Below are 27639 nucleotides of genomic sequence, written 5' to 3' on the forward strand. Positions count from 1 at the left end.
ATTACACACAGTTCCCAGAAGACCCGTGACAAATAAGTGGTTATTGGAAAGAAAGGTTTTGTAATCTTGGAACATTGTATCTGCCCTGAGTATACATGAATAGTTATAAAGGCAGGCCTAGTGTAATTATAGAACTTGGAAGTCTGAAGCAGGATGATCATAAATTTGAGATCAGCTTGGCCTAGAAAGTGACACCCTGTGAAAGAGAGGGGGGGGGGAGGGAGGGAAGGAGAGAGGGAGGGAGAGAGGGAGGGAGGGAGAGAGAGAGGGAGGGAGGGAGGGAGGGAGAGAGAGAGAGAGAGAGAGAGAGAGAGAGAGAGAGAGAGAGGAGTTGGTGATGAAGATAAAAAGAACAACAAAACAGTAATGATTTAGAAAGAAGTACTACGAGTATCTCGACATAACATCTCTACTCTGCAAAAATCACTTTCGTAAAGTACTGATTGTGTTTTTAATTGTGGTATATTTTTAAATGATATTTTTACTTATTCTTTGATAATTTCACTTTTGCTTGTTAATAAGACACAGATTGTGTCTGAGTGTGGTGACACAGAGGATCTCTGTGAGTTTGAGGTTATCCTGGCCTATATAGTGATTCCAAGACAGCCAGTTCTGCATAGCGAGACCATGTCTTAAAAAGAAAAAAAGAAAGGAAGAAAGGGAGGGAGGGAGGGAGCGTGAGAGAGACATAGACAGAGAAACAGAGAGAGAGAGAGAGAGAGTCAGAGAGAAAGAAATCCAACCTAATGAAAATAACCAGCTATTGACTCCGGCTGATTCATTTCCAGTCATACTGCCGCAATTCCTATCAGCTTTCTCTTGAGAGGTTACATTTGCTTTTGATTACTAAAAGTACTTTATTTACTTCTTCTTGTCAACTGCAACAATTAGAAATTCTTTTTTATGTGATTAGAAGATAATTCTGTTTACTTAAAACTGAATTACTCATTACTCTTTTACCACAGCTAATGCAGAGACTGTGTGGTCAGTATGAAACCCGATGGGTCTCATGAAATTGTTTTATTAATCTTTGACATAAATTATGCCCTTTTTTGTTGTAAGAACCTTATACTTGAGAGCCTATAAGAATAAGCTACACATACTCCCTGAGTAAAGATGCATCAATATAATGAGAAAGGTCAAATTCAACCTGATTCAAATTGTAGTTTTACTTCCAAAAACTTTGACACTCAGATTAGACTTCACTTACTTTTATTTACCGCCATCTTGGAAGGGCCCACTTGTTAATTAGAGTCTCATTGTCATCCTTTTGTGGCCCTGTAGAAGCCTATAGCACCATAATTAGGACTTTTCTTCTGAGGAAAACATTATAACAGACATCCCGCCATGCTTATGCTATTATAATTGCATGTTTAGCTCTAGGGATCATTATAATTTATCATAAAACTTTAATGTTAATAAAATCAGCTGGAAGGAGGCACTACTTACATCCTTGATTACACCATAAAGAGCTGTATCTTAATTTGAGCCTTTCTTTTTTTTTTTTTTTTTCATTTTATTAAGTTAATGTGTGCAAGTTTTAGGGGTGTCAGGGGATATTAAAACTGTAGCTCAGTACATCACCAACTATTGCTGATGACCTACATTAAAGAAAAATTACCAGAGCTCATGCTAAATAGGCAAGAAATACCTTATTCAAGGCTGTTAGAATAAGGAGAAAAATTGAACTCAACTTCACTGAAACAGAAGTCAGGGAAAGGTGTTGAGGGGTTGTTTGTTTTATTTATTTGTTTTGCTTTTTTTCTTCCACCATCTGAATTATATACATTTAGAGCATACAGGATGATTTTCTATGCATATACACAGTGAATTGTTTACACTAGTTTTTACTTTTTGAAATTATAATAATATCATTTCTCCTTTCCCTTTCTTCCCTCTAGCCTCTCCCATGCACACCCCTCCTTGCTCTCTCAAACTCATGACAGCTTTAATTTTCAACCTCCCACACACACAAACACACTCTCACTCTCTCATACACACATACACAATTCATAAATACATATAAGTGAATATACCCATGTCTTCCTAAATACATAAATAAATGTGCATATCCATATCCATATATGTGTATATCCATATACATTCCTAAATACATAAATCTGTTTAATGTTGCCAGTATGTATAAGATGTCAGGGCTGACCACTTGGCATTGGGTAACCAAATGGGAGGTTCTTCCCTGGGGAAGATTATTTGTCCCCTATTTTTCATTTGCCTGTAGTTCTTCACCCAGGTTTGATGCTCCTGGAGCTTTACCCCTTCCATATTAGCTTGTCCATTGGTGTCAGTTAAGGTTTAGGCAGCCATGTTAATGAGAGTTCATGGGTAACCTCTCTGTGTTTCTAGGAGACACAATCTCACAAAAAACTTCTAGTTCCTCTGACTCTTTAACCAGCCAAGTAACAAGACTCCTAGCATACTCCATGCCAGACAGCTTTAAGCTGGTTTCATACAGGACAGAGAACAATCTGGGAGTACTACTGTTCCTTAAAGCAGAAAATGTGTCCAGGGTCAAACAAGAAATGAAAGAGCAGATCTCAAAACATGCATGTGCCCCTATAGCCAGGGTCTTGGTTCAGAATAGGCATGTACAAACAAAGGCTGAATAAAGAACAGAGCAATGTATGGAAATGTTGATTGTTCTTTTCTTTAAGCAGCTTAAATAATTACCCAAAGTCAGTAATAATGCCACATAACTTTAAGTCTATCTACAGAAACCCCATTTTTCTGCTGATTTTTTTTTTTTTTTTTTTTGAGCTGAGGATTGAACCCAGGGCCTTGCGCTTGCTAGGCAAACGCTCTATCACTGAGCTAAATCCCCAACCCTTTCTTCTGATTCTTCAACAGAAGATTCTGGGCATCCATGCACATGGCGAGGGCCTTTCAACCAGCGGTCATTCCCATTCAGTGTGGTTTTTGCAGCAATCCTTCATTTATTTGTGCAGAGATCATTAATGTTATGGACTCGGGCCTGATTGTAGAATCAGTTTAAAATCTGAGAAGCTATTTCACATTGTGGTAGCACAAATGGAAGGACAGTGGCTCTCTAATACCTTTTTGTGCGTGTGGATGGCTGCATCAATTACAAAAAGAAGAAAAAGTTGTACGAGACCCATCAGCCTTGATAGAAGAGTAGTAGATTACTTAAATAAGGCACAAAAGCCTTAAAACATGTGACATATTTACAGGTGCATTAAGTATAAATCTACTTTTTTTTTTTCACTTGAACCCCTTGAACCCTTAGAACAGCCATTCTCAACCTGTGGGTTGTAGCAAATTACAAATCTGAGGTATCAATTAAATAATTTTATGGTTTTGGTCACCACAACATGAAGAACTGTATTAAAGAGTCTCAGCATTAGGGAGGTTGAGAACCACTGCTTTAGAAGCCTGGGAAAAATACCAAATCCCGATGTTGAGAATTGTCCTTTGTGTCTGGAGATGTGGCTCAGTTGGTAGAGTGCTTGACTAGCATGCCCAAAGCCCCAGGTTCAGTCTTCAGCACTGAATAAACCAAGTATGCCTTTTGAATATGAAGGAGTTGTCCCTGGAGCAATCACTGCAGTATTAGCACATCTCCCACAACTTACAAACTGGAGTGTATAGGAAAGTGTGTTTTAAAGAAATAACCAAGACAAAGCTTATTTCTTTCACAATTTTCCAATTTCTAATGCTGCAAAAATCTTTGACTTTATTGTATGGTAAAATAGAAAGTCCTGCATGACTCAGTATAAGAATCTATTCTTTGTGGTAAGAAATGTACACATACATGTCAAACATAGAAAAGTGTTAGTCTTCAAATCTAGGCTTTGACCTCCCAAATAAATGATGACTGTAGTAACATTAGGAAGAAGGATTCAAGTTCCATTAGGCCATAGAGTCCAGGGCATGGGCTAAGAACATTCCAGCATGTGATGACTGCTATAAGATTAAGCCTTATGGTGTGGAGCCATTTATTTAATGAAAAAGTAATTCAGGGCCAATTACCTTCCTACTTTGGAAGATTTTATTTTGCCTGTAGAGTTTTATTAATATAATATGAACACAAAATGCCTCTGAAGGGTTGACTCATGATGTCAAGTTTGAAAATAGCAAATATTAAGAATGAAAAGCTATTCAATTGGCTACAGTATTTTTTCTTTTTCTTTTTCTTTTTTTCTTTTTGAGACAGGGTTTCTCTGTGTAGCTTTGGAGCCTGTCCTGGATCTCACTCTGTAGACCAGGCTGGCCTTGAACTCACAGAGATCCATCTGGCTCTGCCTCCCAAGTGCTGGGATTAAAGGCATGCACCACCACCGCCCAGTAGGCTAAGGTTTTTAAAACGGATTATTGTGTTTTAGAATTCTGATCCCTGTATTCTTTACAAATATTTTTGGAGTATATGCACTCAAACTAATTATAAGTATTTTACAAAGTATCAGGCCTGCTGGAAATGCATGTGGTCATTTAATGCAGCAAGTACAGTTTGCTCAATGAGTAGAATGACCACCTATCAAACATATTCAGCTGCTTAAGCATACATGTATGTCTTGCTGTATCTCATCCTAGAGAGTTCCATGAGGGCAGGAACTGTATTTGTGCTTTTGTTGTTTCCTTATCTGTAATACATGACCCCATTAGAAACTAAATAACTGTAAATGAGCAAATGACTATAGCTGCAAGGGATACAGGCAAGCTGTCAGGAACACTGTCTCAGGACAAGTTTGCAAATGATACCATACATGAAAATCCACTAACTGCCCAAGAAGACCACCACCTCAAGGACAAGTTGTTGGTTTAAAGAAAGCAAGCAACCCAAAGAAGGGGGCCATCAACATCAAAAACCATCTTGTCCAGTTTTGAGGTGTAAGATTTATGTGGGGAGTCCTAAGAGGCATATCAGATGGGCAGGTACCAAGAATGTTGCAAAGATGGAGTGCTCTGCATTTTTAATCTCATAAATCCACATCATTAGTTTTATATTGTTATGTCTAAAGAAAGATTACTAATTAGAAAGTCATATGATTCATATCTTTCTAGTTTCATTTCCAAGAAATAGTTCTGCAGCTAATTTTTTTAAATATGAAAGGTATATCATTTTATAGGGTGGTATGAAAAAAGAAAAACAACTTTACCAGAGGCTTGAGGGACAGACAAAGGCAACTTTCTCCCTGGAAGGTATGAACATTAACAGAAAGGCACCTCTCCTGTATCAGATAATGAAATGCAGCTTTTCACAGAACATTTTTATCCTGTTAGATGGAGTTTTGGTTCGAATGAGAATGGCCCTCAGAGGCTTATATGTTTTGATACTTGCTCTGCAAATGGTGGAATAATTTGGGAAGGATTGGGGGGTGTGGCCTTGTTGGAGGTGTGTCACTTGGCGCAGACTTTGAGGTTTCAAAAACCCTCATCATTCCCAGTTAGCTCTCTCTGTCTGGTGTTTGTGGATCAAGGTGTAAGCTCTCAGCTCCAAACTAGTCTAACTCCAAACCTATCTGCCTCCTGCAGTGTTTGCCACCATGATAGTCATGATCTCCAACACTCTGAAGCTGTAAGCTCCAAATTAAACACCTTCCTTTATATGTTGTCTTGGACCCAGTGTTTTGGCACAGCAGTAGAAAAGTAAGCAGGATACCAATGCTATATGCCTCTGCTGCCAGACACCTGAATCAGTGCTGCTAAAATTTAACTAAAAGCAAGTTGAATTACAGGGTATACCCAAGTCCTCTTTCAGTGATATTCAGGCAAAGAGGCTGAAATGAATTTTGACATTATCAATTCTGCTATCTTGTCCTTTTTTATGGAGTCCACATTTATGTAAATTAGATTATTTCTGTTATAGCCTCAGCAGCTTTATTCTCCTGTCCTCTTTCTCCTCTTCAGCTCCATCTCTTCCTCTCCCAAGCAACCCCCCCCCCCATCCTTAGCTCCATATTCCTACTATTCCTTCTCCTCTTCCTCATCTGAGGCACAGTTTCTCACCATGTAGACTCACGGACCCAAACTTCTTGGGAGCTAGAATTTCAGACACGCACCATCACACCACACCCGACTTCCATCTTTGTTGACTATCTTCTCTGTACATGGTCCTGAAGTTTATCTTCCTAGGTGGCTTATTTAATAATACTTTATGTCTGCTACTCTGTAATATACATCATGGACATAGAATATTTGCTCTAAAGTCTTGAAAATATATCTCATTTTTATTTCAGAATATATTTTAATATAAAACTTTTCTGCAGGCAAAATTAGACATAAATCTGTTGCATTGAATAATGACCCTCTTTTTATTTGGTAAGAAGTGGCTACATTTTGTTACTATTTGTCCAAGTTTCCCTAAAGTTCATTATAGCATCACTATTGATGCTTACTAAAGACTTAACATTTACAGAAGCTAATAATGGGAGTAGTCTGTGCCTACTCTACATATTTTAACTTTTAAAAGCCTGTTCTGGAAGTTAAAGCCACTCCCCTTCCCATTGCCTATTACTAGTTATGGTGCACATCAAACATTTAGAAGAAAATGAATTCATCAATGAAGACAGAGGTTATCTTAATATTACACCAGTCAGTGGTAGGTAAACGTTTATAGAATGGCACCTGGAAAAACACTTTTTACCTCTTTTATTATAACTCATGGGTAAATAAGAAGTCTAAAGGACAAAGTGAATGGGAGATTTTACTTGACAGTTTATGAAGAAAGAATTCAACGTCTGCAGGGAAAATAAAGTCAGTGGATTTAGATAACCAATCAGTATTTCTTAGCTGTGCATCAGGAAGTGTGCATATGGCATTACCTGGATGTGTGTCAGGTAAGTAAGGCATAGAGACAATCAAGCAAGTTTAGTTACTAATTTTGTGACCATGGTTGGTTCTAAGTTTATGAGAGTGATAACTCACTCCGAAAAAAGAATAGTTTTAGTTAAGAAATGGGAAAAGTGTTTCATTAAACTAACAACAGATCATAGTAGTTGCCATATCCTTGGTAGATGCTTTTTGAAGAACAGCAACAGTGGCCACCAGCACTGTAGATGGCCTGAGTTGACGCTCTGATGTTGTTTTCATAATAATAAAACACTCAGCATCCACTGTACGGTGGCAACACCTGCACAGGTTTCTCTTCTCCTTCTTGACAGTACAATGGGTAGGTTTCTTTCTTAGCGTATCTCCTAACAACCTCATCAGATTTTTTCCCCTTTTAGTATAAAGTCAGTCATTTATCTTTTCATGTAAAGGAAGTGCTCCATGGATGCTCTTGTGCCCTCTGTCTGTTGTTAGGCACAAGTGCTACTGAAGACCACCATTACAAAACTATGAGGCTTCATCTAGTAATCATATAGCTGCTGAATGACTGGCAGGTCAGTAGTACATACAGTGTGGCTCTGCTGGACAAAGGAATGATTCCTATCCCAGAGAACATCATGAAATCTCATCATGCTACCTAGTAGAGCCTTCAGTCTAAAACTTATAATTGTTTATTTCTTGTATTTTCTATTTAATATTTTTTAATTGTGGTTGAACACATAATGGCAGTTCAAACTGTGCAAAATGAAACCATTGGCCAGGTGGTGGTGGCGTGTGCCTTTAATCCCAGCACTCGGGAGGCAGAGTCAGGCGGATCTCTGTGAGTTAGAGGCTAGCCTAGTCTACAGAGTGAGATCCAGGACAGGCACCAAAACTACATGGAGAAACTCTGTCTTGAAAAAAACAATAACAAAAAAAAAGAAAGAAAAGAGAAGAAAAGAAAAAGAAACCAGTGGTATCATCAATATGAGTTATTATAAACAGAAATATGATTAATTTGGTCATTCCTTTATACTTCTAAATCTTTGTATTTGCCTGAGGTATCAGATGTCCAGAACATACCTCATTGAGGGGTCTGCATTAGTTACTGATAGTTAATAGTTGTGAGATATTTTCTGTGTGCTTAAAGTATTTCCATGCAGTATTGAATATATACTGTGTAGAAAACTCCGTGAAAAATCTTCTAGGCATATCTCTGAGCTATCTTGCTTATTACCTAACAGCTGTATTTATTCTAAATTCTTTTAACTTCTGAAACTAAAATATCTAGCAAAATACAATGAGATATCTGTTTTAATGGCATAAGCCACCCATGTAGGTACACAGTTTGGATTTCAAGCAAGAATGAACTAGCTAATTAAACAAACGACATACCCCCTTTGAAATCATACAGAGTTAGCACAGTCCTCACCCTGAAATGGATCAGAGTAAGCCTTTTTGAAAGGGATTCCTGGGTGCAAGTGACACAGCCGTGGCTTCATAGCTTTGTTGAGAGAACCACAACCCTGGTACCCTCAGAGCTGTGATGCAGTTGCCCAGAGGTGCTGCTGTTTCACGCTCTCTAAAGCAGTCTTCTCTGTCATTGCTTTGTCTGGTTGGCAAAAATCTCTTTTCCTTTCTCTGAAATATAGTGTGGAAAACTTAACCAATGGTTATAGAGAACCTTTTCTGTTGTTATTGTTCGGGAGAGAAATCTTACCCATACACAAAACTGACCCAAGTGTAAATACTTCTAACAGAGTTATAGTCAGAGCGTGGTGGGAATTTTCTTTCAGGAAATTAGAGCATCATGCAAAATAAATGGAGCTACATTTCACATGTATAGTGTACAGTACGGTAATGACAAGGGCACTACACATGTTACACACCAGGTCTCTGGAATCTGCCTTGAACAACTGGATCACTGTATCCAATCTATTTCAGCTCACTTTTCTCTTCCTCCAGTTCCTGACATATACCATTCTTGCTGAATGTATGTGCTTAACCGCATTACTTCGGATAATTCCAGTAAGAAGCATCATGAGATAGTAGGTGTGTGTGTGTGTGTGTGTGTGTGTGTGTGTGTGTGTGTGTAGCTTATAGCATCTAGTAAAGTGTGTGTGTCCTCAAATTTATTCCATGGTGTAGCAGTCACATGATTTCAAAGGAAAAATAGTAAGTTTTGTGACTTTAAAATAATATCTAAAAACACAAATGACTTTAAGCCAATTAAAAGTATAAAATAAACATGAAGTAAGTTGAGAGGCCTGAAAATGCGCTGCCCACTTAACATTATTCAATTTAAAATTCATTCAAAGTGTTGAACTTGCCAACTAAAGTGAGACAAAACACTGGCATGATTCCATATGCAGCCTTGGGGCTATTGCTTTTCAAAATCTGCCTTTTACTACACTGTATTTCAAGAAGAGGAAAAATGTAAAACACTTTATTTCAAGTTTTGAATTGTAGTTGTTTTTTCTTAGCTTTCTGAGATAGTGATTGAGTCACATACGCTCATACAAACAAGATACAGATCCTCTGTAACCACCACTCTCCAGCACCCTCCTACTGTAGTATCTGTCCTGGTTAGTGTGTGTGTGTGTGTGTGTGTGTGTGTGTGTGTGTGTGTGTGTGTGTGTATGTGGTGGTGTTTTCTTTGTGTTTGTGTTGTTATCTTGACACAAGGAAGAGTCATCTGGGACTCAGAGAACCTCAATTGAGAAAACGTCTTCATCAGATTGGCCTATGGGTCACTTTCGCAACTGGTGATCTATACGAAAGAGCTAGCCTATGTGGACAGTGGCAATTTTGGCAAGGGGTCCCAGAGTACATGAGAAAGCAAACTGAACAAACCAGAAGAAGCAAACCAGTAAGCAGTGTTTGTCTACAGCTTCTGCTTCAGTTTCTGCCTCCAGATCCCTTGTCTAAGCTCCTGCCCTGACTTCTCTTCATGATAGCCTGTGATCTGTGACATGAAATAAACCTTCCCCAAGTTGCTTTGGTATTTCATCACAACATAGAATTCCCAACTAAGGCAGCATCTTATAGCCTATAGTTAAATTTCATAGTCAGCACAGTGAAAGTCTCTCACCTGACTCAACTCTCTCATTTGGCTTTTTGTGTGTGTGTGGGAGGGTGGGTGTGTGGGTTCTCATTTTTTTTGTTGTTGTTGTTATTGTTGTTCCATGCAGTCTTATTCCATGTTGCACAGTGAATTTTAAAAGCACAATTCAGGGACTAATTATGCTTATTTGCAAAGTGCTATTATTTTCCTAAATCTCTATGATGAAACAGTAGTGTATGTCAAAAACATAAATGATGTGTAAAGGGGCATATTTTGTCATGCTTACACTAATTCATGGCTTTCAAATGCTTCTTTACTGTGTACATCCCATGACAACTTTAAATTATTTTCTGTAATTGTGGAATTAAATGATTTTGTCTAAAATTACTTCTCCTTAAGATTTAAAATCAAGCTGTGCCTTCTGTGTTGTCTTTCTCACAGAGAATTAGGACACACTTTCTGCACATTCCTGTTAATGTCTGAAGACAGCCCTTAAGGAAGAATAATGGTATTAATTGGAGAAACCACTGTTCCTCTTAGGACTTATATTCTCTCTAATATTATAAAATAAAAGAAGCACCATTAGGCATTTGCATTAGGGCAGCAGTACTCTCCATTTAGTCATCAGTATTATTTAACTAAATCACAGAAAATGACATAAGTTTAAATATTCACAGAGCTAATTACAAAGTCTTTAATACATAGTCACTATTATGTTTTACATTGTGTTAATGGTTCATTATTGTCTTATAAGCCTTCGTAATCATTCTAATTGTGAAGTATCCACTTCCTAATAGAAGAAAACCTACTTGCCCTAGTTCGTAATTTTATATTAAAGAAATATATGCAGATTCTTGCAACGCAGAGGATCATTTCTTTTCAGAAAAACGTTGTGATATCTGAGAAAAATCAGCAGAATGAAATGCTTTCTTACACAAATAAATTAAGGAAAATTTCTTCTTACTAGAGAAAAATTATGCCATTGTTTCTCCTTAATGGAGAACATCAAAGATGTTCACAGTCAGCTTTCCCAGTCGTGGCCTGGTCTCTCATTTCTCCTTTATCTCACCAAAGACTTCATGATGTGAATTGTTAGTTTTCTAATCTTCAGGTGATAAATCAAATAGTAAGTGAAATTTTCTAAAGGAAATTTGACCAAGGCCATTCTTATTTACTTTTTTAAAATACTTTCATTAATAATATCAGAATAAGCAAATGACTATAGAAGTGAGTGCAATAAAAATAGTGATTTCTATTGCCATTACTATGTGACATGTTCTTTTCTAAGCACTTCAGATAAACAGAGCAAATGCTGAGAGTACTCGGTGAGCTACATGCTCTCAAATGCCTGCTGTGCCAGGTCCATCTCTGATGGTGCGGCTTCTGTCTGAGTGCTAACTTGCAAGGTACATCCACTGGTTGAGTTATCATGAGACAAACAAATAGGAATCGATCTTTTCTTCAGAATATTTAAAATCCCATAGGAAAGAAATAGCAAATGTTTCTACACGAGACAGTACTATCAAGAAATACAGGAGGAGAATTTCTGAGTTCTTTGGAGACTGGAATTTCTTTCATGTGGTTTACAAAGGTGACCCTATTTGTGATGTTCTTTGGTTTACTGAAGGAAAGGAAGACAGTGAAAACAAAGGCACTAGCTGGGAAACAGAAGAAAAGATCCTTGGAAAGAAATGTACGAGCTCCCTGTAAAGGGAATGGGTGATGGAAATAGTACCTGTACATGGTAGGGCCATTTCTTAATGTTAAAAACAATATAAACAGAAAAAAAACACCCCCACTGTTACTTCTTTCAGAATTTTATAAAAGTGTGTGTTGGCAAATTCAACCCTCTCCCAACCCCACCCAGAAGCATGGCTACCCTTCCTTACACACCAAACATTAAGTTTTGTTTTTTGTTTTTGTTTTTCCCTTTTCTTCTCTCCCCAACATCAATTAAAACAAAATTGTTCTACCCATATAATCTTGGATGTATGGGTTTTCCAGTGGAGTGTGACCAACTCCTTAGGGCTACACTCTTATCTCTCTCTTCCTCCCCAGCAACTATAAGTTGTTAGTAGCTCCTTGGCTAAGGGTAGGACTTTGTGCTCACCTCCCATTTCATGTAGGGATTTGGTCTTCTTTGAGCTTGCATAGGTATTGTGCATGCTGTTATAATCACTCTGAGTTCAGATGTGCAGCTACCCATGTCTAGAGGATGTTCTTTCCTCGGAGTCATCCACCACCTCTGGCCCTTACACTCTTGAAGACACCAGAAGATGGAACGATCCCCCATACTCGTGGATTGGCAAGATTAATACTATAAAAATCGCCACCCTATCAAAAGAAATATTCAGATTCAACACAATCTCCATCAGATGACTACAGTGTAACAGCATTTTCCAGACACATTGTAGAACAGATGCCAACATATGGTGCTTGTCAAACTGAATAGCATATGCAAAAGAATAAAACCAGATCCTTATCTCTCACCCTTCACAAAAGTCAACTCCAAAAAGACCAAGAAACTCAACATAAAATGTGATACCTTCCTAGTATGGTTTCTAACAAAACAGGTGTGGCTAATATTTATCAAAAAAGTATATGTATACAATTAGTTATTGGTTTAAATTCACTTATACTAAATCTATGTGCAAAGTGATTGAAACATTATGTAATGCTTTCAGAGTTATAATGAAAAGTGAAAGATTCCTGCCTTTTCCCAACTAATGATTTATTCATCAAGCTTTTTTTATTTCTAAGAATGTTTTCTTATTTTACATCATCTAGTTTTTATTTCTTTATTACAACCCCTTTCTCTTACTCTCTCAATTTTATGAAGTTATTGATAGGATTGTCTTTTCTCTATCTTATCTATTTAGCGATTGAGTTTATGTTGTTTTTTTTCTTCTCTTATTTCCCTTTCATTCAAAAGGATTTCCTCAAACATTATTGGTCTTTATAAATTAATTCAAAATTAAGTTATTTCACAACATCCGTATGAGCTTATTAAAATCTTTGTATGAATGGACCGGTCATCACCTTTCACAGGGAAACTGCTAAGGAAAGACAATTTTCCTGTAACCATCCAATTGTACTCCCATGTATCGAGGCTTACTGAACAAGGTAGAACCTTCCCTCATCCACTGCACAAATACATCTTGCCCTGTGTCCCTTCATAAAGGACATACAATATTTACAATTATGTATAGGTAGTTTCCTCTTACAAACTTCTCCATGATAATCAGTTTAATTTTCCTTGCTTTTCTTGTCCCTGTTTTTATAAGTGTCTTCTTTTTTCTTGTTTTTCCTCTCTGTTTGGTAAAACAGATCAGTTAACAGTTTTCTGAGAAATGTGCTAGAGAGATTTTTTTTTTTAAACTAAGAACTTGACCTTATTATCTCCTGCTGTTGAGACAGGCAGTTCAGGGTTGACATCCTTGTTCCATCAAATTTTGAAACAATCATTATCTTGTTTCTATTTTTCTTTTTGAGAAGTCAGAAAACATTCAAGTCCCTAAGCTTCTTCTTCCTCTTCTCCTAGCAAGCTTCTAGCATATTCTCTACCACAGGATCATAACATTTCATTGATTTACATTCCATGAGTTGATCCACCTTTATGGTTTTGGTGAATAAATCTTCTCAATTTGGGAAAACCAGCCCTTCATCTGCTGCATCTGGAGGGAGTTTTCATGAATTATTTTGTTAATAATTCTTGGCCTGTTTCTTTGTTGACTCTTCTGAAATGACTGTCCTCTGGCAGCATACAAACCTCCTAGATGGATCTGTTAATTTTCTAAACTTCTGTCAACTATTTTTTTTAATTTTATGACTTTTGGTTTAACTTTCTAGGTTCTTTAAATCACCTTCAATTACTATCTCTTTTTCTTTAAATTTAAATTTCTACTGTTTCATTTAAATTTTGCTGTGTATTGTTTGAGGGTCCTTGGTGTATATATAGAGAGAAGTGTAACAGAGCATTTGATTATATATATATATATATATATAAAATCATCAGCATGACCTTATGTCACAATAATATTTTCAATACTTTCCTTCATCTTTTTGATGACATTACTTAATTTTTTTCCTGTTTATATGTTCTTGAAGTCTGCTTCTATAAAAATGGCTGGTGTCTTGAACAAAATGTTTAAAATTAAGGTTAAGGAGGTCTGCAAAGATAGCTCATTCAGTACAGTGCTTGCTGAGCAAACAAAAAGATTTGAGTCTGAGTCACCATCACTCATGGAAAAGCCTAGCTGAAGTACATATTTGCAGAACCAGAACTGTGGGGATCAGAGATAGAACGATTTATGGAGTTTACTGGCTAGTCAGTCTGACCAAATCTGTGAGATCCAGGTTCAGTGAGAGATCCTGTCTCAAAACTAAGTATACCCCCCCCCAAAATTCTGTATTATGTTGCAGAGATATTCGTGCAACTGTGTTTCTGAACACTGTATTCAAAATAGAAAGGAAATAGAACCACCTTAGATGTCATCAATAGAAGATGAATGGCTAATGAAAATGTGGTACATATACATAATGGGATATTCAGCTGTAAAGAAAAAACAAAGTCATCAGATTTTCAGGAAAATGGATTGGATGGAACTTAAAAGTATAACATTAAATGAGGTGAATAAAATACAATATGATTAAAAAATGGTCTACATATTCTAGCTTGTAATGTATATGTGTATTCATGTAAACATGTGTAAGTGTGGTTAAAGTCTAAATATCTAGAAAAGGAGACCCAGAGAGTAACACTGGGTCATGAAGAAGGATGAAGAGTAGACAAAGGACACATGGCCATGAACAAGGAAATGAATGAGGGCACTGGAAGCTATAGAAGAAGAGAGTGGAGTAGCAGAGGGTAGGCAAGGTAGGAGGAAGAAAGCACACCTCTCTAGAAAATGTCACAATGCTATCTAACATGTTTTATACTGATTGGACTCGGGGACTTAATAGTAATAAAAACGATATGAAGTTAGGAGAGAAACTGTGTGGGGAACATAGGCTAGAGGTAGGTACTGTTGGACATATATATGTGTGTGTGTGTGTGTGTGTGTGTGTGTGATCAAAGTATGCAGTGTAAATGTATTTTTAAAGAATAGACAAAAGTACTATTTAAAAAATACACAATGAAGACCAGTTGAGTAAGACACCCAATACTGAGCTCTGCCTCCATATGCACAGGCACACACATGCACACTCACACACACATACACACACAGGAGATGAGGTAATTTAAGGTAAATTCTGGTTAGGGTTTCTGGAAAATATGAATGGCTCTTGTCTGCTGAGACAAGAGTGTCCACTCCACAGATTGTATAAAATGTTTTTAAACACATATTTTGGTACACAAAGGGGCAGTTGCCTGCTCTGTCTGATAACATTGACACTAGCTACTTTCTCTACTATTCTATAGATTCCCATTCGGGTTCTTATTCAAGTTGGTCCCAGTTTCTTTCCATTGCAGTTTTGCGGGTCAGTTTTCTCTGACATCCTGAACCCAATTGTTCTTTATCTGCGGCTGTTACAGTGTTCCCACATTTTATTTACCTTATATGTATATATTTGCAAAATCATCTCGTTGTCAGTGTTTAGTTCAGGAAACATGGCAAGCACTGCTAAGGCTGCCATTTTCATGAGAAGCTGGCTAGAAACTTCTTCTTTCTTCCAAAGGTTTTGTTGTTTCTCTTTTTAAAACTATTCTGAGTTAATTGAATTTTGAATACAGTTATGTGACTTTAGCATATAGATAGAGTTTTACTTCAATAGCACACTGTCTTTTTAAAAATTGATTAACTGTATTATTTATTATATTATTATTTATTAATCTATTATTATTTATTATTTATCTTCCGTGTGTGTGTGTGTGTGTGTGTGTGTGTGTGTGTGTGTGTGTGTATGTGTTTTATGGGGATTGAGAGAAGTGGTATTTCTTCATTGTAGATTTTTAAAATAGGGCTTTGTATTTGTTACACTATCTTTCTTTCTTAGAAAAATGACTTATCTCAGAAAGAAATACTTTGAACCAGGCAAGATATTTACCTTAGATTTATCTTGGAAGTGTGTTCAAAACAGCTGTGTACTTGCTAATTTCAACAAAGACAAGACATTGATTTTTTTCTCTGCAGCCTAATATTAAATCTGTTCCATGGGAAAACTTGTTTTTTGTACTTCATTCCTTCTGTATCTCTGTATTTTCTACTTCTTTGAAACAGATGTTGAATCCCTGGGGTTGATTCTACCTGAGTTTCTCATGTGAGTGTCTTCATCCAAGTCATAAATGAGGGGTTTTGTGCTCAATGTTTTTAGACCATTTCTTTTCCTAGAGCTTTGTGAACTATGCTGTCTGTGGGAGTATTTACCACAGGCAATGCCCTGCATGGCTTTCAAGGACCAGTTGCCTTCAGATGGACCTTCTCATCCTCAGCAGCCCATGGAAATCCCCAACATTTTTTTAGTTAGCAATACCATTTTAAATTGGAGTTGGGTGTATTTTCTTTCCAACATTATTGTTTGTAAATAACTTACATTCTCAGAAATTCTTTTGCAGTTGTATGGCTTAATGGTATCTAGTAAAAGGATAAAGTTGTATAATCATTTTAAAATCTAATAAATCAGCTTTCTGCTATTCTTATACTGACCTTGTGTCTTTTTAAATACTCAATTCCTTCCTGTACCTAAAGGATTTTAAAGTTTTTCTTTTGCATATCTATGATCATTCCATAAATTATACACACTATATTTCCATTACTAATAAATTTAAATGCAGACAGAACTTAATATAGTAAAGTGTAATGATAATTCATATTAAACCATCTCTGGACATTTGTTGTGTTCTTTTCTGACTTTTCCTAATAGGTTTTTTTATAGCCTCTCAGACACTGAGGTTGTGGGTAACGGGAGCTCTTGGCATCATTACAACTGTGATTTTGTTTTTGTAACATGATGCTGCCACAAATTCAACTGATAATTCTTTGAAGAACAAGCAAATTCAACTCTAAGTTGTAAATCACCTCAGGCAAGCAAGTTTCCAAATGTAAACTTTACATTCTTTTCTCAACTTTTGCTGTACTCCATGTGAATATGATATGTTCCATTTAGTTTTAACTCTTTTATCTTTCTTAATGGACTCTTAATTAATCAACTTAATCCCCACAAATTTTAATTTGGTGAAATAGTCACAATGTTGTCTTTTTTTTTTTTGTAATTTAATATGCCAATAGTACATTAAGTGTCCTGAAGCACTGACGATATGTAGCCAACTTTCAAATTGTGCATTGATAAGCATGAAAATAAAGGCATGTGTTAACTGAAGGTGCAATCCTAATTCTCTGAAGACTCCTAATTTAAAAACAGGCACAATTTTAAAATAAAGTTGCCATGTCCTTGAATAGTCATTTCCACGTAATTATTGTTTACTGAATACTGTCTACTAGATAGGCTACAATGCTAAAAGTCATGCATGCTTTTATCTTATTTAATGCAATTTCAATAAGCATTGGAGTAGTTGGCATTTCTCCATTGTATAGAGGAGATAAAGGATTAAATAGACTGACTATGAAATCTGCTAGACATGATAGAGCCCAGTGTTCAAAACCTGTGTATATTTATCCCAGCTGGTTCCAAAGCATAGCTCTTAGTTTAATTGTCCATCATGTATAGATTGATCCACTCTAAATATGAAAGCAAGAAATTTGAAAAATAAGCTATATTATTCTTAGTAAAAAATATATTGAAGATGCTATCATGATTACTACATTATCTGAAATATATATAAATAAGCTACTTTTGAGAATTTTTTCTATCCCCAACTAGACACCAAATGCTACCAATAAATCCCCCAGTCCCCCAGTACAGGTACTGTATTACCTCTTTTTGAATCATTGACTAATAAGGTCCTATAGAATCCCCAAATACTGTAGTTACCCTCCAAAACATGATGGTAATATCCTATTCCTGAAGACATCACACATTTTCAGTATAGAATATGGAAAAATTTAGCTTGTACTCAACAGGAAGCTTACCCCCATTTGCTAGCATTCATAGTGCTAGAAGGTACTATATATGCTGCTAAAGGAGAAAAATAATAATCAACCTTACTTAACTATGAACCTTGTGAGCTATAAGAATAACGTCTCTGCAAGATATGCACACTGGTATAATCGTGGCACAGACATCAGGGGACTGACAACCACTTTCAATTGGATTTAAGGTCACCTCTATGAGATAGAAAACATACCTGATATTGCTAATGAGATTAAGATTCTCAGAGTAGATAGGTTATGTGCCCAGAGAAAAACCTACTACTATTATTCTGCTAAATGAACATAACATGACTCCCAATGACATATTACTATTATTTATTACATATATTTATATGTATATATTACATATATTTATAGATCAGTGTCTTACTCAGCCCTCACTACAGAAGTTCCTTCTTTAACAGTTCTTATCATGATGGGTGTGGTAGATTGCTTTTGATTCCTGTCAAAGGAAGAAGTGTGAGCTACAAGTTTGAATGCTGGTTTTAAAACTATGTATTTTCACTTAGGTTTCTGGATTAGTAAATTTGTTGTAGATGAGCTGAAAACTTTCCTGGTTCATAGGGTGTCAAGCATGTCTAATTGAATATAACTTGACACCAGCAGTCTACCTCAGCCTCTTACCAAGAACTTCCTCAGTGAAACTGGTGTGCTAGGACACTAAATGATCATCTGGCAAAGAGCCTATTCCCGCCATTCCAACCAATAGGCTTCTTGTCTTACTTTTCACTGAACATCCTCTTAGAGATACCCATGGTATGTCCACTGTGCTTCTAAAGGGTCTACTAGGAGATTATGGAAATATTTGAAAGATTTGGGGCTGGTTTCTGGAAAAGGAGAGAAACAAAATACTTGAAGATATATAAAACATTGGTTTACAGTATTCCCTGTTATGTTCTTGGCATTTGTTACCTGAGTCCAAGTGGAAATAAAATGTTGATGTAATTAGCACAAAGTAAAATAGTGGTTACAAGGAGAGGTGAGATAAAAGTTTCATTGACACACTGTGGTCAAGGGCTCTACTATATAAAACAATGGATGAGGTTGATAATAATGCAGTATATGCTTAAAGGATATATTTTGTAAAATGATACCTATGGCATAGCAAATATGCTAATTAGCTATGTTTAGTCACTCCACTAATTTCACATACTTTAAAACTTCATATTATACATGATAAATACAATTTTATCTGTTGGTTTTAGAAATAAAACTTGTGATTTCATATAAGTATACATTCATGAAGCATATTAACCACAGAATGCCGAATTGGTAAATATTTATTAAATATTTTCATTTAAATGTTTGATTTTCATGCTAATTTTCCTTTTCAGTCTTACATTCTGGTTGCCTTTACTTTTCAGATGCAACAGCTGTTCCATGAAAACTACGAACACAATCGCAAGGGTTACATCCAAGACCTTCACAATAGCAAAATCCATGCAGCCATTACACTTCATCCAAACAAAAGGCCCGCGTACCAATACAGACTGCATAATTACATGCTTAGCCGCAAGATCTCCGAGCTCCGCTACCGCACCATCCAGCTCCACAGGGAAAGTGCACTCATGAGCAAGCTCAGCAACAGTGAAGTGAGCAAAGAAGACCAGCAGCTGGGAGTGATGCCTTCTTTCAACCACTTCCAGCCACGGGAGAGAAATGAGGTCATCGAGTGGGAGTTCCTGACTGGGAAGCTGCTTTACTCAGCTGCAGAGAACCAGCCTCCTCGACAGAACATCAACAGCATCCTTAGGACAGCCCTGGATGACACCGTCCTGCAGGTGATGGAGATGATCAATGAGAATGCCAAGAGTAGAGGCCGGCTCATTGACTTCAAGGAAATTCAGTATGGCTACCGCAGGGTTGATCCCATGCATGGGGTGGAGTACATTTTGGATCTGCTCCTCTTGTACAAAAGGCACAAAGGAAGGAAATTGACTGTGCCTGTGAGGCGCCATGCCTATCTTCAGCAGTTGTTTAGCAAGCCTTTCTTCAGAGAAATGGAGGAACTCGATGTCAACAGCCTGGTGGAGAGTATTAACAGTGACACTCAGCCATTCTCCTTAATATCCAATTCTCTAAAAACACTCTCTTCTCTTCAAGAGACCAAAGAAATAGGAGGGCACAAAGAAAAGAAAGTACACATTCTTGTTCCCCTCATTAGAAGGTATGATACTTTCTTGAGATTCATGGAAAATTTTGAAAGTACCTGTCTTATCCCAAAGCAAAATGTAAAGCTGGTCATCATCCTTTTCAGTGGGGATTCTGGCCAAGATTCCGACAAGCACATTGAGCTGATACAAGACTATCAGAATAGGTACCCTAATGCAGAAATGATGCTGATTCCCATGCAGGGGGAGTTTTCCAGAGGTCTTGGTCTTGAAATGGCTTCTTCTCAGTTTGACAATGACACATTGCTGCTATTTTGTGATGTTGACTTGATCTTTAGAGGAGACTTTCTCCAGCGATGTAGAGACAATACAATTCAGGGGCAACAGGTATACTACCCCATCATCTTTAGCCAGTACGACCCAAAGGTGGCCCACATGGGAAATCCTCCCACAGAGGATGACTTTGTATTCTCCAAGGAAACTGGATTTTGGAGAGACTATGGCTATGGAATCACTTGTATTTACAAAAGTGATCTACTGGGTGCAGGTGGATTCGATACCTCAATTCAAGGCTGGGGACTGGAAGATGTAGATCTCTACAACAAAGTTATCCTATCTGGCTTACGACCCTTCAGAAGTCAAGAAGTAGGAGTGGTGCATATTTTCCATCCAGTTCATTGTGATCCTAACTTGGACCCTAAGCAGTATAAGATGTGCTTAGGATCCAAAGCAAGTACTTTTGCCTCAACCATGCAACTGGCTGAACTCTGGTTAGCAAAACATTTGGGTATCAGGGACAATCGAACTCTCTCCTGACAGTCCAGGCAACACACATTGCCTTTTGGAAGGGGAGTTTACCTCAGTGTTGGCTGTTTTTATTTTATTGTTGTTATTTTATTGTTATTATTATTATTGTTGTTGTTGTTATAATTTTATTTTGTTGTCCTGGTCTTAAAGTACTCTTAGTTGTCTTCCAAAGGGTGTTTGTTGACCTCAAGAAAGAAGAGTCTGAAGTTCACTGATATTTCACAGTCAGAGTTCTACTGAAGTCAATAAATGTATTACTTTTATATAACTTTATTTGAGATTGAGTTAAATCATGGCAATCAAATGACTTTGGAAGCTCATTCATCGCAAGAGACAGCTTAGAAGAATGTTCTCTTAGGGCTTAAAGATGCAATATTGACTTTTCTTTTGTTTGTCAACTTCAATGTGATACAAATATTTACTGGTGAAAGGTACCACAAAAGTGCTTTATGCTTCCTATGGGGAAGGGACTCTGTGACATAAACTTGAGTTTTGTAATTTATACAAGGACTTAAATATATAGACAATAATTTTCTTCATCGTTAGAATTTTTAAAGTAAATGAACACCTATGATTGTATGTTTATTTTTTAAGAAAAAGTTTTAAAAATTGAGGAGTACTGTTCCACAAGCAACCGGTACTGGCTACCCTGGTCTTACAATTACAAACTCCTCACAACTGTCTGCTATAAATGCGAAGGAACTTTATTTTCACAAGGAAATATGATTTAATGAAATATTCATGTGCATTTTAGAAGCTTTATGAAACAATGTCCTTCATTTGCTGGCAAGAAGATAAAACATGACAGAACCTGTTTATTTATAATAAAATACAGGTATAACCGTATTCTTTTTCAAAAACATTGTCAAAACTGTTTTGTTTCCTTTCTGTCTTATTTGATGTAATTTTTAGGGTCATGTTCACCAAAAAACGGACTGACTTCAGTAGATGGGACAATGCTGTCTTCACTATGGGATCATAGGAAATGCATTGTGTTCTGCCTTATTCCCAGGCTTCGTAAGTGATTCATAGGAATTAATTCTAAACCCAATAATGCAACATCTGAAAGGAGACTCTTCACAGTCTCTGAAGACTGTGGTTTGTCCAACCACAAAAGAATAGTTCAGAATCTGCCTTGGAAAGTATATAAAAATGTAACAATCCTGGGGGAAATAAAAAATAAGATTAATTTTACAATTATGGAAAAAACACCTAGGGAAATATCTCATTTTTCATGATGTTTTTTCTTTTGACTGAATCCATGAGGTCCCTTCTAGAAAAACACTGTCATATTTAAGAAATGTAAGAGAGAATGAATACCTATATACTTATGCAAGGAAGTCTCATGAAACATTTTAAAAAATCATTCTGCAGACAGGTAATATATTTACACAAAATTAAACAAAACATTTAAATACCTACAACTATCTGGCTGTTGTACATTCCAACTCAGACCTTCTTGATCCAACACAGACCACAGTTTTGGCTTACATGTATCTTCATACCTATCTTTACTTTCTAACGAAGAAACTATATATCTTTTACATTTTACTCTTTATGAACAAAGTAAATCAGATGACTTTCATTTTTCATTGAAAAAGAAAACAATTTGTGTCAGTTAATTTATCTCACAAATTATTGGCCTCATTTGGAACAGACAGCCACAAGGCCACCAAACTATGAAGGGTCCTAACCTGGTAACAACCTTTTTTTACTGAAAATATTTCCAGGGCTTCAAAATAACATTACTTGGTATTGAGAAAAACAGAATGGAAATTTCCCTCTCTAAACATATAATCTTAATAATTTTGAGTCCACCAGAAAGGAATTAATGACATTTTCATTTTTAAAATGTTCATCTTGACAGGACCATCAATTTAAAATTGATCTCTGCTCTTACATTGTCTTTGGCTTTCACAAATACTTATTTTAATAGCTTACTTTCTTATATTACATAACTTAGCTCTTTTGCACACTTTATTTTCTTAAAAAGCAAATGGATTAACATTCAGTCAGTTATTTTGGATAATTATTACCAAATGATCATGATTACTTTTTTTTTATTAACAGAGCCTACTCTTTTCCTTAACACAAATGAGTGATACAAAAGGGTTTTAGTAAATAATAATAATAAACATAAACACCACATTTCAAACATTCTAAGTTGTGGAATTAACCAAGGGACAAAGCACTATTTTAATTTTATTATTTTGCTTCTTTTATTTTTGAGATTATATATAATTTACCATTTCCTCTTCCCTTCCTTCCCTTATAACCCTCTTTACACTTTTTCAAATCCTTGTCCCGCTTTTTTTTGAAATAGAACCTGCTCGGTCTGTGTATCATTACTTGGATGTATGTTTTCAGGGCTCAGCGTTTGGTATTGGGTAACCAACTGGTGTACTCTTCCCTGAGGAAGACTATTTCAGCTGCTCTCACCATTATGTAGGTGAACATAAGTCTTTGAGTAGGCTGGAGGCTCTGTTAATTTATCGAAGTGTACAGAAGGGATGAAGGGCTGCAAGGATCTCATCTGACTGTAATTATAAACCAGCACACCACAGTGAGCAACTAACATAAGTGCATCTAAAATCTGTTTTATAATTTGACATGAGTTTCCAACAATTTCTTTTCAGGCAATGCAGTATTTCCTGACTGAAGATTTAAGGGTCATGGTGTTAGTAAAATTGACTCTGTCAGTCTACATGGTATCTGTTTTCTCAGTGTGTTATGGTTTAAGGAAAACACAATGTGAATGCGGTCAGAAGCAAAAACTAGGTATTCTCACTAATACAAGCACCATATTCTGTCATTTGGATAGCTGTGAATATTATTTTTATGAACATCACCCTAAAAATGTTCCGTGTCCTTCAGTATCACTATAGGTTTCTGATTACTCACTCAACAACATGCAATGCATTTTGCTTGAATTTTCCTAAGTACAATCCTCATAATAGCTCTCAAGATTATTCAGAATATTTTATATATTCAACAAAAGAAGAAATGGAGGTCTTCATCAATTAGGGGACTCTATAGATTGCATGTTTAAGCTAAAAGATATTTGAATGGGAAGCACCTGCCTCGGGTCTCTGCCGAACATGGCTTCTCAGGTATTGGGCAGGATATAAAAATCAAAGGAAAACGAAGGTCAGCTGTCACCATAGATGTAGTTGATCCACCCTTGAATTTGGTTCTTTTGCCAAATGTTCCTCTGGAGAAAGCTAAGCTTGCTGTATCCTTCAACTTTCTTCATAATCCTCTCCCACTTTGTTGGAACCTTGGTACAGGGCTCTGCTGTGGGATGAGAATCATTTTGCTGTCTACACGTGCATATGCCACTGGACTCCAGCAAAAAAAATCTCAAAATTCATAATGCCAGTATCTGTCTTTCTGTTTCATCTTGGCCAGCTAGGTGCAGAAATATTCCACACTGATGAAAGATGGCATGTTACCACACAGACTTGAAATAAGCACACTGTCATTAACAAAATGTTTCTGGATCTAAGAGTTGAGCCCACTATAAATAATTAATAGTTTGAGAGCTACATAGAGGAATGAAGTATTTAACTATGTGCTCATAATCCAAACAAGTAAATAAATGTTCACCAGAAACTTAAATAATAAAGTAACATTTTAGTATGAGAAGGCCCAAGGCACCAGCACCATGGCTGGAGCAACTGATTAGTTTCCTGGTTTAACTCCGAATATTTTCTTCTTCTAAGAATAGGACTCATTGTATAAGATTCCTCTCTACCATCTTGATTGTTCAAAAGTTCATTCAGCTAGGGCTCATTACATTTTCCTGGGGAGAATACTGTAGGTAGACCTTGATCAGGAGATTTTCTGCTTCCATTCTCAATAGCAAATTGGTTCATGCAAATAAATACAGAAATGCAAATCTCCAGTAGCCCATAAAATATCTGTAGCTTCGTATTGCCTTGATGATATGATTTGGATGTGGAAACAAAGCTTTCTATACATTCTGCTTATGTGGCCAAGGTACCACTGCCTTCCTGCTGTCTCTTGCTTTCTGACAATTGCCTGTGGTGCCACACACTAAAGGAAGCTAGTGTGCTTTACTCTACTAGCATCTCTACTGCTAACACCCCAGAGACTTCTACACTGCCTTTCTAATTTATGCTTAATTACTAAAGGCATATCATTTTCAGAAAGTACCCTGGGTTGAGGGATGTTACAGGATAAACTGAGAAGATGATGTTCTCAAGGACAATAAAGGGATTTTTAACTGCTGCTGGCTTGCCTACTTTCCCCTGCCCCCTTCCTTTCAACATCTTAATCACTTTTAGCATGCCATATTAGAGACTTGAGTCTGTGCTGACTAACAGTATCCTTCAGGGACATCAACAGTGCATGGAGAAGCCTCTATAGCCAGTGTGGTCCAGCTTCTTTCAGCCTTACAGCCTCACTCAGATGCCAGTCCTGCTGCCAAGTTTGCCATGACAGATGGTGAGGATGATGTGAGACACCAGCAATGATTCATTTCCCCAGATGGCAATGAAGCTGCATCTGGATCAAGCCTGAAACCATGCTGCCTGCCAGGACATTCTAGTGTCAACTTCAGTTTCACTTCCAATTGTCCATGTCCCTCTTCTTTCTACATATCTACAAACCCACCAGCTTTTGAGCCACATGTGGGATTCTACTCCATACTAAGTTTTATCTTAATAAAACTCAATCAATATATTAGTTCTACAGGTTGACAAAAACTGCTCATAGAGTTTGTTGATATATTATGTATACTTACACATTTTTGGAACTCTACTGTAACATTTTGAAAAACTGGGTCCACATGAAATTGAACTGATAAAATGTTGTATGAAGTGCTCCTGTTATAAAAAGAGACACTTCCAACATGAACATAAACACACAGCAGTACTGACAAAGATGCAAGCACTCATGCTATCCACCACATTAACCAGTTAGCAAATATTTATTGAGAAATTATTTGGTCAAAATATTCTCCAGTCAAAACGCTAAAGCTGTGAAGACATGCAACACTAAACATTGATCAAATAAACTGAGTGCCAAAGGTTTATATAAAAAAATAAAAATAAATACCCCCACCCTTCAGGTCTGTTCCCACCGACAAGAATATTCTATACCTACTCTAGTAAGCATTCCATTACCAAACCACCCTAAAATTTATCCCCACTCCTCTAAATTTCTCAAACATCCATTTCTTAAGCAAAGTTCAATTGAAGGAAATTAAAACATTAAAGATAGAGTGGTAATGAGGTATATTATTTTCATCTTTTCCACTTCCCTCATATGTCCCATGATATTTAATCATGCTTATGACTGCCTATACCTTTCAGTATTTTACTTATATTTTTGTCTTTCACACCCAGGAATGACTTGATATAAGCATTATACAATTTAGAAAACAAGTTTCTCATGCTGAGTCTAAGGAGATAGTATTGTGTAACTCATGAGCTTGAATGATGATATTCATATGATATTTTCAACTTTCTTTATTAGCAATCCTGGTCTATTGAAAGCATGCTGGAAAGCACTTCTCCTAGGAAGCTGATTGGAAGCCCAGCAGCTTTTCTATACCCTGGTGAGCATTTAAACTAGAGACTGAAGGCAGAGATATCCCCCTCAAATGCTCATATTCCTTAATTAATCTGTTCAATATTGAACCCTGAATTTAATGGAAAAAATATTGCATCAAAATATTTACTGAATAAATTTTTCATTAAGAAATGAATTTCATGAATAAATCTTAGTGTATAGTTTTAGAAGCTATTTTGCTTTTGCGAAGCAATCATGTATATATATTATATATAATCACATATAAAATATGTTTTTCTGAAAAGGTACTATTATATTGGAAATAAGAAGGTAAAGCCTTGATTTTTATATAGTTACCACTGCTTTCTTGATTATAATGCTTATATTGTCATATATTATACAAGACAATCAGAATTCTTTTAATGAGCTTAAAACTCAAACAGGACTTAGACATTATCATTGTTCATAAAGCATTGATATTTTCCACACCGAATCCCCTAGCTAATGTGGAGTTAATCTGACAAATTTACAATGTCTCCAAATATTTCTCCCCTTTGTCATTTCAAGAAAGGTCATTTTAATAAGCAGGAAAAGTAAAGAAATCCGTTTATGTTATTTAGCATTATTATAACAGCAACTCTTGCTTAGTGCATTTTTACTTACACTTTTATTTATGTAACACTATCTCCCTTCAACCTCATAATATATAAAATAGGCACCACTATTCTCATGTTATAGACAAGCAAAATTAATCAGAAACAAAAAAATTCATTGTGTTATCCAAAATATAAATGTCCAGGTTTCACTTGGGACTTCATTGGTTCTAGATGAATTTCATTCATTTTGCAACACTATATCCAAAGCACATCTTTCAATTTAGAACAATTCAGGTGGTAGGAGTGTCCACTTGCCCTGCTACCTTTAGCGAATCCAGCACTCCAAGCAGGATGGAGATACACTGATGCCAGTAACAGGCCAGCATTTATCCTTCCTCTCAAATCTTCCCTCCTTTTTTCTTTCCTTGAGTGTGCACTCATGTCTTATTTGGGACTGTATTTTGGTTTAACATCTCATTTTGTTCAAATCATTGTTTGGATAGTGGTTAATGTTAACTTGCAATAGAGTACTCTCATTCAAACTGATTTCTTCAGATCTTCAGAAACTGATGACATGAGAAGAGTTTTATGTTTTTACTCTACATTTTGACTTCTTCCCATGGCTATTTAACATCAGTTAATGATTAGTCAACACACAGCACTTAAGAGAAAAGTAGTAGATCATGAAAAGA

At 36.4% G+C, this 27639-nt stretch overlaps 1 protein-coding gene across 1 annotated transcript in view; it reads left to right on the forward strand.

Annotated features, from left to right (window-relative positions):
* The window catches only part of Chsy3 (chondroitin sulfate synthase 3), a 230061-nt gene extending 208385 nt beyond the window's left edge, over positions 1–21676 (forward strand). Inside the window, exon 3 of the mRNA XM_036205226.1 lies at positions 19263–21676. Within this exon, the coding sequence (XP_036061119.1) occupies positions 19263–20825 (1563 nt within the window). The 3' untranslated portion in view covers positions 20826–21676. The remainder of the gene's footprint in view (positions 1–19262) is intronic.
* The last annotated feature ends 5963 nt before the right edge of the window (positions 21677–27639 follow it).

The sequence above is a fragment of the Onychomys torridus genome, chromosome 13, assembly GCF_903995425.1.
Source record: "Onychomys torridus chromosome 13, mOncTor1.1, whole genome shotgun sequence".
Lineage (NCBI taxonomy): Eukaryota > Metazoa > Chordata > Mammalia > Rodentia > Cricetidae > Onychomys > Onychomys torridus.